Source organism: Rhipicephalus microplus, chromosome X, assembly GCF_043290135.1.
Source record: "Rhipicephalus microplus isolate Deutch F79 chromosome X, USDA_Rmic, whole genome shotgun sequence".
In the NCBI taxonomy this organism is placed as follows: domain Eukaryota; kingdom Metazoa; phylum Arthropoda; class Arachnida; order Ixodida; family Ixodidae; genus Rhipicephalus; species Rhipicephalus microplus.
In genome coordinates this window covers 463,792,679-463,805,114 of record NC_134710.1, presented here as the reverse complement: position 1 = coordinate 463,805,114, position 12,436 = coordinate 463,792,679, and the positions used below count along the sequence as shown (strand labels likewise).

Below are 12,436 nucleotides of genomic sequence, written 5' to 3'. Positions count from 1 at the left end.
AGGTTGTGCAGAATGAACAGGCCGACTTCACGTGCAGTGGCCTCGGGAAGCGCCAAAGTTTCGGCGTAGCGCGTAAGGTGGTCCATGGCTACGATGACCCAGCGGTTTCCATTTGGTGTGTATGGTAGGGGACCGTACAAGTCAATTCCGATGCGGCGGGAAGGCCGAGAAGGACAAGGCAGTGGCTGGAGTGGCCCTGTAGATGTGCGAGGGAAGCTCTTCCTGCGTTGGCACAAGGAACATGAATGGACGTACTGCCTAACAAAGCGGTACATTCCGCGCCAGTAATATCGAATTCGTAGGCGAGCATACGTCTTCACTACACCTGCGTGGGCGCATTGTGGATCCGCGTGGAAGGAGGCACAGACGTTAGAACGTAGGTGGCGAGGTATTACCAGCAACCATTTGCGGCCATCAGATAGGTAGTTTCGCCGGTAGAGAAGACCGTCACGGATGGTAAAATGGCGAGCAGTTCGTCGAAGTAAACGGTTGTCGGTACGTGGAGACGTCTGAGACAGGTACACTAAGAGAGACGCTATCCATGGATCCTGGCGTTGCTCAGCGGACATGTCGGCCTGTTCAAGTGAAGAACATTCACAGCTGGAAACAGACGCTGCAACATTATCGTGGGGAAGTGGCGAGCGAGAAAGAGCGTCGGCGTCCGAATGCTTGCGGCCTGACTGATAAATTACACGAACATCGTAATCTTGAAGACGTAGTGCCCAGCGAGCTAGGCGACCAGATGGGTCTTTTAATGACAAAAACCAACACAATGAGTGGTGATCAGTCACGACGTCAAATGGGCGGCCATATACATAAGGTCGGAATTTTGTGATTGCCCAAACAATGGCAAGGCATTCTTTTTCGGTAACTGAATAGTTTTTTTCTGCTTTAGTGAGGGTGCGACTAGCGTAGGACACGACATACTCATCGAAGCCAGATTTACGCTGAGCAAGAATAGCGCCGAGGCCAACTCCACTAGCGTCCGTATGGATTTCGGTTGGAGCGTCTGGATCAAAGTGGCGTAGGATAGGTGGTGATGTCAGAAGATGGCATAAAGACACGAATGCTTCGTCGCATGCTGGGGACCATGCCGAGAGGTCTTGGTTGTCGGCAAGTAGCTGCGTCAGGGGTGCAATTATGATGGGGAAATTGCGCACAAAATGGCGAAAATATGAGCAAAGCCCGATGAAGCTGTAGAGTTCTTTTAGTGTAGCTGGCCTGGGTAAGTCGGCGACAGCGTGAAGCTTGGCTGGATCAGGACGGACACCATGCTTGCTAACAACATGCCCCAAGATGGTAAGCTGGCGGGCAGCGAAGTGGCATTTCTTCAAATTCAGCTGCAGTCCAGCGTTCGAAAGACAAGTCAGGACGCTTGCTAGACGGCTGAGGTGGGAGTTGAAGTCCTTCGAAAAAACGACGACGTCATCCAAATAGCACAGGCATGTGTTCCATTTGAAGCCTCTAAGGATGTTGTCCATGAGACGCTCGAAGATGGCAGGTGCATTACAGAGGCTGAATGGCATGACGTTAAATTCGTACAATCCGTTAGGCGTTACAAACGCAGTCTTAGAGCGGTCGGCTGCATTCATAGGGACCTGCCAGTAGCCGGATCGAATATCTAAAGAAGAAAAGAACTCTGCTCCTTGCAGGCAATCGAGGGGGTCATCGATTCTGGGCAGCGGATAAACATCTTTTCTGGTGATCTTGTTAAGACTATGATCTGTTGAGACTATGATCTTCGACGTATGATCGACGTATGGACGACGAGATGAATGACACGCGTTTTGACTCTCTCCTTACTAGTGGCATCCAGATTTTATACTATGTCGGTATAGACTCTCATGTTGCCGTTGCTGGTCCGCTGACTGACGATATATTATCGGAAGTGCTTGAGGAGGACCAAAATCACTGTTCCGATACGGCCAGGATAAGCCGACGCGACGTTGCCGCACCGTGCAGGAGGCCGCCGATGCCTTCGCTGTCCTCGAGGAGCTGTGCGTTTGTTCTCGCGACAGTGAATGTGCGCACCACCACCTGATGGGATTAAAAAAGATCATTCTGTCGGGAATTCCGACGGGGAAGCAAGCAAAAATAACGCACTTTTTAAGAAATACGGTAAAGGTTTGTCTGTGCCGTGTACGTTTTCTTTTTGTTTTCATGGTCCATTCAATAATTCGGAATTCGGTTAACTCAGTCATTTTCTCCGGTCCCGTGAGATTTCAGTTAACTTTACTGTAGTTTGTGCGTTTAAAAAGTGTTGTATATCGAACTATATGAATGGCACGGAGGATGATCTACCCCAGGCGATTATGGAAATGAAAGCGACGAATGAGTTAAACTCACTTTGTATGTATTTAGAAACGTGAATGTCTTTGCCACTACCATGTGCAGCAATAAAGGTACTTCCCCCTTTTCCCCCCCGTTTTACTCACGTTACATTCGTGTTTTTTTTTTTTTTTTCGGCACTGATAAGTCACTCCTCGTGTTACAATCATGGTCACGTTACATTCAAGTAAATACGGTATTTCCTTTTTTTTTTTTCTATGATGGGCATCATCATAAGTACGCGGGGTCGTCCCCTCCACAGTTCGCACAACAGGCTTCAGAGGCGCAGTTATCAGACAAGTGTTCCTTGGATGCACATTTGAATTAATGGCGAGGAATGGGTACATACGGTCGCACACGAAGGTTACAGTAGCCAGTTTCGATTGATTCAGGCAGCTTGTAGGTTCCAAATCTCGGAACTATGTGTGTGGTTGGGATTTGTGAGTAATTTCATCGAGTCATGATTCTTTGTGCTTTCCAACGTCTTGGTCTTGCCATTCATCAAGTAGTTCACTTCACTAAGTTCGAGAAGGTCGTCATCAGAGATGATGCCACGCACTGTACTCACACATCTATGTGGCCCTACTGACACTGGGATGTTTCCAAAAGCTACAAGTTTTGACATTTTCTCATACCGGAGCTTGTCACGAACTTCCCATCTTAGTTACTTTCTATCCTGGGACGATCGCCTCTGTGAGAGATTTTGACACGAGGAACGGTTGATCACGTGGTACTTGAGGAAAGATTCTTAGTGTTTGACAAAAGTGAACAGAAGTTTGCTACTGCACTGAGAGCTCATGCAGCTACCATTAGATGTCTCAGACTGCGATCACAGGCAGGCAATTCCACTCTTAATAATGCTGTGCTGGTTCCCATACCGCACTGCTGCGCCAGGAACTGTCGCATCCGTAGAAGAAGGTCCGAGCGAAACCGCAGCCTTTGCTGCATTTCCTTGGAGCGCAGGTCGAGATACCGGTAGCGCAACCGCAGCGGTTCCCGCTTCTGCAAAAAGGGCACAGCACAACGCATCAACATATTTGCTACTAAAGGTTCATGCAGAAATGATAGCTTCACGCCATGAGAACATTACTGAGGAGATGTGACAATGTTTGTTGGAGCAAGGTCCAAGTGTGGCCACAGAGCACTACGACGATGAGTGTTCTCAGTGACCAATGGTGCACAATTAGGAAGTGCATGTGCACGGGCTTGCTGGTAATACATGCAACATTCATTACAAGGATTCAGAAAGAGAAAAACAAACAAAAACACTGGAAGCCAGTGCAGTGCCCACGTAATCCCTGTCAGTTTTTTTTTTTTTTTTTTTTTGTCGTAGAAGTCAGTTGTAGCAGAAGTGTTGGTAACCAACTTCTTGGCAACCGTCCAAAGAGAACCTTGCCTTTTTTTATCACTGTGCTCCTTATTTTGTTCATTGTCTAATTTCTGGATGCACAAATCACCACCACGCAACACCCGGATGGCTTCCCCTCAGTCTCCTAAAACCAGAGCCCCCCCCCTGGCGAAAATGAAAATATCGAAGGCGCTGCAAGCAAGAGCATCTTGAAAAAAAATTATGGTAATGTTCAACGAGAAGAAAAGCATACTGAACACTCGCGTCACGAACGAAGACCAGATTACGCAAGCATATGACGGCGACAAGTTCAGCAATAAAAGAAGAGGCTTCGAACAGCAGCACACTTCGAGCTACAAGAAGTGCTGTTCAGCTGAATTTCAGTTTTGTGTGATGCGCGTTTGCTTTTGAGTGGCACCCCTTCCTGCATTGGAAGGGTGTTTCAGCTGCTTCAAGAAGTGACATGAGCTGGTGTTCCATAATGTGAGTGGTGAAACAGGTGCCAATGACGAAAATGAAGATGATGATGATATAACGTTTTAATTGACGCAAGGGCCATATTTGACTAATAAGCACCATGAAAAATTACATCAAAATAGCAATGATGCGTGGTTTGCTGTGACATGCTGAAGATGTGAACTACGTGGCTGTATAGAGGCCTAAAACTCCGCGCCCTAAAGCAGGTAAAACATATACATATTTAAAATCATGAAGGTGGCATGAAGTGCGTGTAACATTTATGAATAGCGGTGGTCGTAACACTATAATGAGGTTTATGGCAAGCACCAATGCCTCATCGATAGCCCTTCTTTCTAAGGGTCATAGGACAGGTGCCATTTTTGTGTACCATTGCAGCAGCAACCTTTCCTCAGAGAGGTTGTGCTGCAGAGATGCCTGAAAATATGACGTTAAAGCTATTTACATCTTTTAAAAACGCCAACAATGACTGATAGCTACAAAGCGCTTCCCTGCCTCTAAATATCGATGGGTGCAAGGGCATTTGGTGGTGGAAGAGAAACGTAAAATGTCCTTTTCCAATTGTATCAAATTCCTTGCACTGTATTAATATGAAGCACGGTGAGTGGTTCACCGCACTTATAACATACACGTGGATCGCTACCGGACAAAAGGTGTGAGTGTGCACTGTGTAAATGTCCTGTTTGCAGTCTGGTAAGTGTTACTTGTGTGTGGTGTGACTTGAATACTGATGGCCAGTTTTCAGTCTTTGGTTTTATGAGATGTAGCTCATTGTGTTTGTCCCATGAGCGCTGCAAATAAACCCGGAGTTTTCTTTTTCAAAAGGGTTTCAAATCTAGAGGAGGAATCGCTACGAATGTATTCGCAGCGTTTTCGTGGACTGACACAGCAAGCTTGTCCGCCAGTACATTTCCTTGGATGTCGCGGTGCCCTGGCCCCCAGAAAACTACGACACACAGTATAACCTCGTTATTTAAAAATCACGAGGGCCACGAGAAATCTTTTGAATTAAGCAGGTTTTCAACTTAACAGAACATAAAAAAGAGGGATGTAAAAAAACTATTCAATGTAATTGGGGCTTGTCATTTGCTGTACCAGCTAGCTTGCGGCTCCAAGGGATATGTTTTCCAGCAATACCTGGCCTTAATTTTGCCGCCAACACGGGGGAACGCTGGGCCTCGCTGCTGCCACCGAAAAAAAAAAAAAAAAAACCTGTAGTGATAAACTGAAATGTGCGCCTGCCGAAAACAAGACATCAGCACTGCAACACAGTAGTGACACACTCAGGCAGTATGCCGCCTGCCCCTTGCTGCATCAGCACCTCATGATGCGACCATGTGCACATTCTCTGAAGTAGAATTAGGAATGGCCAGTATGACAAAACTCGCAACGTGCTTTGGCTGCAAAAAAAATTATCTTTGAAGCTTTTGAACTTAGTTTTCGAAGCAGGTGTTGCTGGCAATAACTACGCCAGCAGTGGAAAAGGACGAATTGCTGGAGCAACCGGCACTCGGAAGTTCGGATACATTGCGAATTCCGCTATTTATTTTTTGTTAATTTCCTTACAACCCCAGAAAGAATGAGTAAACCATGACCCGCTGACGTTGAGAGAAACATGCAATATGCTGCCTGCGTGTCACCACTGGGATGCAGTGAAGCATATCTTTTTCCCCAGGCGCACATTTTGGTTGACCCCGAGACATTTCTTTTTCCCGTTATTTTGCGCTGGAAGTAGCGAGCTTGGGGTACTTCAGCTGTCACTAATTAGTATCATTACATTGCATTGCCTTGTGGCTATTAAGGGCCGTCGTTACCATGGATTTGTGGCGTAACCGGGATCTGGAACTGGCACATGGCACCCAAAGTTTTCAAATTAATCAGACTGGTGTCGGCCGCCACTTCAAATTATCCGCTCAAACTTACATAGCAAAGTACGGGACCGCAGAAATACTTCGAATTAAGTGGAATTTCAAAATGACCAAGTTCAAATTGATGAGGTTTTACTGTAATATTTTAGTCGGTATAAGGAACATAAAGGGGAGTAATATGATAAAAGGACAGGGTTTTTATGTATTTTCATTAGTTCGAGGGCCTTTACCCCACTCAAAAAATCAAAGTATATTACTGCCTTTCGTAGTTTCAAATGCTTAAAGGCCAAACCTCATAAACGCAAAAATGCACACGACAGCGACGTAGATTGCCTTCACGCGCACAGTCGCTAGCACAGGCAAACTTCATTCACGCGACGGCTTCGGCGAGCGCACTCCACCGTTGCTTGCATGAGGCCGTCTACTCGTACCAAGAAAACCATGTAGTGAGCGGTATGCAATTTAAAATTGAGATATATTGTGTAATAGAACGGAAAGTGTTTATTATCGCCTTGCAGCACTATTTTTTTATGTGCACGTGCACAAACATTACGTTATTTCTTCGTTGTGCACGCGTGACTCGGGCAGAGAGGCGAGTGAGAGGAGTTGGCGATTTCGCGACACATGAGGAGAACCAGCAGTACGTCATTCATGTACATCCTGTTCCGGTGCTTTGAGCACAGTACTTTCGGGCGAAGGGCGACGGTTTCCACATCTGGAGAATCGAGCAATCGTGCGAAAGCTACCACGCGACACGTCGCGCGAACGCCCTGTTTCGTCGCTCATAGCATGGCTCGTCGCTATCACGTACATTTTCGCGTTTATGAGGTTTGGCCTTAATGTGTTTAATGGCCGCAAGTATTGCATAAGCTTCTGCAGTGAATATGTTTGTGTTGGGATTCAGAGTAGCAGCATCTGGAAAAGCTGAACCAACCACTGCGTAGGACACAAAGCTGTTAGACTTTGAAGCATCGATGAAAAGTTCTGGACATCTGTATTTGTTTTGTAGTTCAAGGAAGAATGAATGGATGAGTGCAATAGGCACGTACTTTGTAACTTCCACAAAAGGTGTTGCGGACTGATAAGTTATTGCCCCATAATTTAGGTGCGTGGGTTCAAGGCTTCTACACAAATTCATCAGGCATTTCCTGACACTACCCCAAGTAGTGCGCGACAACCAGGAAACTCATAGTTTTTAAACACTTAATCACGTAACTGATAAGTTATTGCCCCATAATTTAGGTGCGTGGATACAAGGCTTCTACACAAATTCATCAGGCCTTTCATGACACTACCCCAAGTAGTGCGCGACAACACTTTCAGGAAACTCAGTTTTTAAACACTTAATTCTTACGGATTTGATGCGTGATATGAAAGTTAGTTTGGTATCTAATATTAGGCCCACAAATTTATGTTTGGGCTTCTGTCTAGAAGGTGACCGTGTAGGTAGATGTCGGGATCGGAGTGAATGCTTCTCTTTTTGTTTTTTTGGAAAACAAGACGCACATGCTTTTTTGCAGAGTAAGACGAAACCCATTTTCTTCTGCCCATTTGGAAACCTTGTTCAAGCCAAGTTGTACCTGCCACTCGCACGTTGTGAGGTTGCAGGATTTATAACCAATCTGCACGTTGTCGACATACATGCAATAAAACATATTAGATGTAATCCATCCTCGCAGGGAATTTATTTTGATGATGAAAAGTGTGCAGTGACGCCACTTAGGAAACACAATTTGGAGCAATTTTTGGAGCACAAAAAATTAGAATGTGGAGCGTTTTGGAGCACCAAAAAGTCAATTTTGGAGCAGTTTGGAGCAACCGGTATCAGTTTTCAAGGTTGTCCAATACGCCGAGAAATGCATAGCAAAACAACTTTTCACAATATTCTGAGAAACATTGTTTAGAACTCATTTTGGAATTTTGGTTATCATTTTGTTATTTTATGTTATGTTTTGTTATCATTTTTGCAGTTTGTTATCCAGAGGAAGCCGCTTGATTAGATGTCTCGCAGTAGAAATGTAAAATGCCTGTGCACTTGTCCTGAAGCTCTTCTTCTCTTGGAGATCCCAGTTACCCATTTATTTTTCAGTGTCGGATCCGATTTCCAAAACTTGCTTCAGCCCTTCTGGTGACCCGACATCAAGTTGTTTCAACTCACTGCCAGACAAGTTGCAGTAGGCCTCATGCCTCATAAAGCCACTCAGCAGCTTTTTTACTAGCCCAATACACTCCGAGTATACAATGTGAACAAGGGGCTCTTCTTTTTGGAAAACGGTTTGAAATTCATTGCTGTCATTTCTGTCAACATCTTTTAGCACCGATGCATTAAAGCTGGTAGTCTGAGCTGCGGAAAAAAGAAAAGATATGGAAGATTAAAACACAAATCCGACGGCGAAACAAGAAATGCTCATTTAAAAAAATAAGGCCCTGTCATTCGCACCAAGCACAAATCTAGGTCCGGCATGAGCCGATCATGTAACAACAGTACAGGTGCCCCACGTGTCAGCCAGCCAACATGTAACAGCATTTATCAAGCACAGGCGGCGGGCATGTCGGCGCATTATCACGACGCGGAGAAGGCGAAACTATAGCGACAATTGCCACACGCGGACGAAGTTGCCGTCACCACGAGCACAGCGTGAGGGCGCGCTATCGCTGCTCTGCGCAACAATGACGCGCAACTCCATAGATAGACTTTCTACAAAATGCTTATCTTTACGCGAAGCTGCCTGCTCAAGGTCAGTCGTGCAAGCCTAGAATGCAACTACGCGTGCCATCGGGCATATCGCATTGCCGCTCAGTGCTTCTAAATACAATTAGAAATATTAGGGGCAAAAATATTAGGGGCAGTCGCTAGAGCATTAATTTAGGAATAACTGCGCCATACAATTGCACCTTTTCACAGATAAGATCCGGATCAAGATCTGAAAGCGAAAAAGGCTTTACCGTTTTTAGCGCGCGAATAGACGGTGTTCTTTACGCGCTGCGGTCCAAGCAGTACCAACTTCGCCATGCTCACACGCCACACTTAAGAGAAAAAGTCAATAACAGAAACTTACCTTTCTTCACGCATAATATCCCACCACTGACGGCACAGCACATGCGCGTAGTAGTAATGAAGAGTCGTCCAACAGTCGTTGGTGCTGGCGAGCCGAGGCAGCAGCAATCGGTTCACCAGCGCACTGCCCGCTTCTCTTCCGGAGTTACAGCAGCACTATCTCCGCTATCACTCAATCCGTACTGCGCATGTTGCCGCTAGATGTCGTCCGCTGCACTTCTCATAGTTTTATCGTTGCCATGGAGGAATGGGTGCCCTCAGACCCCGTTGTAGGTTGTAGTGGTGGCGCTGGCTGACACCACCAAGGCCCGCGAGAGCCATTCGGCGCATTGCGCAATTTTCGAGATTTTTATCAGAATTGCGCAAGCATTCTCGTTTGGATCGGTTTGGCCCATTTGGCGCAGGAATGGAATCACTGAGTGTGCAACTGAGGACGCCACCCAGCGGCACTCCTATTTCTTGGACAAAATTTCTAGACAAAACACTGCCCACTGAGGCACAGAAAGTGCATTTAGACAAATAACTTTCGATTATAGCCAGCATGTTGCCTCAGACACCCAAGTTTGAAAAGCCTTGCAATATGCCGAAGCGCCAGGTGGTGTCGTAAGCCTTTTCAACGTTGAGGAACAGCGAAAGAAAGAATTGATTATGGGCGAAAGTATCGCGGATTTGTGTTTTGATGCGTAACAAGTGGCCAGTGGTAGAATTTACCCTCGCGAAATCCACACTGGTACGGGTCCAATAGATTGTTTGTTTCCAGGAAAAAATTTAAAAGCCAGCAGTAAATCATTTTTTTAAAAAGTTTACACAGGCAACTTGTTAGTGTGATCGGTCTGTAGCTGGTAACGGAGGATGGATCCTTGCCTTGCTTTAGAATCGGAATAACAATGGCTTCTTTCTACTAGGCTGATGGGATCTCGCCAGAAAACCAGATAGCCTTATACAGGGAGAGAGGGACTGAGTTTCAGAGGGCACGTACTTCGAAATTTCATATACAACAGGTCGGGACCTCGAGCAGATTTATTGCCGCAGTTTATCGATGACTCTAGCTCAGCTAGGACAAACGTTTCGTTGTATCCTTCATTTCTTTTGAATTTTTGTTCCAGTTTCGTTTTTTTATTATTATTTTGTATCATTGGAGCGATGTGGCATACATAGTGCGACGAGCTAGAGACCTGTTTTAAGTGTGTGCCGAGGGTGTTCGCCTGGTCTTCCTGCTAGTTTTTCTACCATGTTCCAGACTCTCACCTTTTGGTATATGAATTGATTCCAAATAAAAACTTATTCCAGCTTTCCTTTCTCGCCTGTTTGCACATTCTTCTGCCTTGGAATTTTATGTTCATAAAATTGTCAAGGTTCTCGGCTATTGGTAAGTTCTGAAGCAACCTGCATGCTTTATTTTGCTTTTTTCGAGGATTTCGACAATCATTGTTCCACCAAGGCAGGCATCGTTTGGCGGACAGTGCAGCCTGTGGAATACATTTTGTGGCTGCATCAACCATAAATTTTGTGAACTAGTCAACAGCTGCATCTAAGCTTAAGGCACACATGTCAGTCCAATTTAAATGTGCATCTTTCTCTAACTGTTCCCAATGCACTTTATCTGCCACTTACCGTATTTACTCGATTCTACCGCGCCCTCGATTGTAACGCGCACCCGATTTCCACCGCGAAAAAAAAAAAAAAACGTAAGACATCGATTGCAACGCGCACCCATTTTTCTCGCTGGCCTGCACGATCACACCACTCGAAAAAAAAAAAACGACTTCTTTCGGGAGCGTCTTCCATTTAAATATGAGGTACGGGCGAAGCTTGTGCCCATCTGACGTGTAACAGAGCATTGCCATCACTGTAGTTTTACCGTGGACCGATGTCAGCACGTGAACTTGCTTCGCCCCCTTCTTCTCGACGGTTGTGGTGCCAGGCATGTCGAAGTAAAGAGGCGTCTGATCGGCATTCCCAATTTGCCCAAGCATGTAGCCGTTGTTGCGCCGCAAGTTTAGGACGAACCTCTGAAAACTGTGAAGCTTTTCATCGTACTCCTCCGCAAAACTTTTCGCATATGCATGTACCCCTTCGGAGGGAAAAGCCTTTCCTCTTCATAAAGTTAGTTAGCCAGCACCTGCTCGCTTTAAACTGGCTCCGCATTAGACCTTTTTCTAAAACCAATTGCATAGCCCGCACTTGGAGCAGTTCTGTCGTCACGGGCCGCTGTGCCGCTCGCTGCTCAAGCACATACTCGCCAAGCAGCTCTTTAATTTGCGGAAACCGACCCTGCTGTGGTCCACTGAAGCCTTTGCGTGAAGCTTTGCTGTCAATCTTCTGCTTTTGTTTCCGCCGGTCCCGCACGCACGTTTCGGGAACGACCGCGATGCGGCCCGATTTCCGTCCGTTTCTGCACACGCGATGGCTTTTCTTTTAAAAGCGGCATCGTGGTGCACTCGAGTTTTTGGAGTCGGCCCTTCCACGCCGTCGATGCTAATGCACTACTAGATGAACTCCTCAGCACACGTACGAAGTGCCGCACATGGGAAACACATAGGCAGAAATGGCCGACGCGCATAGGGGGCGGCCATTTTGAATTTGCCGATGGCAATAGATTGACCGTAATTTTTTGTTCGTACTCGATTCTAACGCGCATGCGATTTATGAACTGGCTTAACCGGAAAAAAGGTGCGCGTTAGATTCGAGTAATTACGGTAGGAGCCTGTACAGGGCATTAGTTTCCTTTTGGTGCACACGGAGCTATTAGAAAGTGGTCAATTCTGTAGCACTTCTTTTCTTGCTCTTTTTTTTTTTTTTTTGAGTATGCTGCCATGCTCAAATTCAGCAATGGCTGATAATATGGCTTTGTCGATTGATTTTTGAGCTTGTGGCATTATTTGCCCAGAGAAGTGAGCAATTTTTAACAGGCTTTGGGAATTTATTGCGACTTGCAGGCAGCATGCTGAGCTATATTATTTGGCTAACGTGTTCTCGGTGGCTTCAACACCAAGCGACAGCGTTTTCTGACCATGCTGAAAAAGTGTTGCAGAGCCCCTTTATATTTGATGATGATGATGATGATGATGTTTGATGTTTTGTGGCGCAAGGGCCATTTCACGGCCAAAGAGCGCCAGTTCATCTTACTAAAAATATAAACAATGATTGTGATAAGCGGCTGTATAAGGGCCATAAAATTCCTCGCCGTAAGGCGGGTAAGAACATACAAGTATTAAAATCATGACCATGCCGTGAAAGGTGTGTATGGTGTGAGTAGATAACAAAAGTTGGTGATAAAAAGAACGATGGTGGATATGTATGGCATTAGCACAAGTGCCTCACTTGTTCATACCCTTGCGTCCAAGGGCCGTGAGG

General features: G+C 45.8%; 1 protein-coding gene across 7 annotated transcripts in view; it reads right to left on the bottom strand.

Moving 5' to 3' along the window:
- The window catches only part of AspRS-m (aspartyl-tRNA synthetase, mitochondrial), a 382,875-nt gene that overhangs the window by 304,096 nt on the left and 66,343 nt on the right, over positions 1 to 12,436 (bottom strand). For all 7 annotated transcript variants that reach the window (XM_075880712.1, XM_075880715.1, XM_075880709.1 and 4 more), the window contains exon 7: positions 3,207 to 3,330. In XM_075880712.1, coding sequence (XP_075736827.1) covers positions 3,207 to 3,330 — 124 coding nt within the window. The remainder of the gene's footprint in view (positions 1 to 3,206; positions 3,331 to 12,436) is intronic.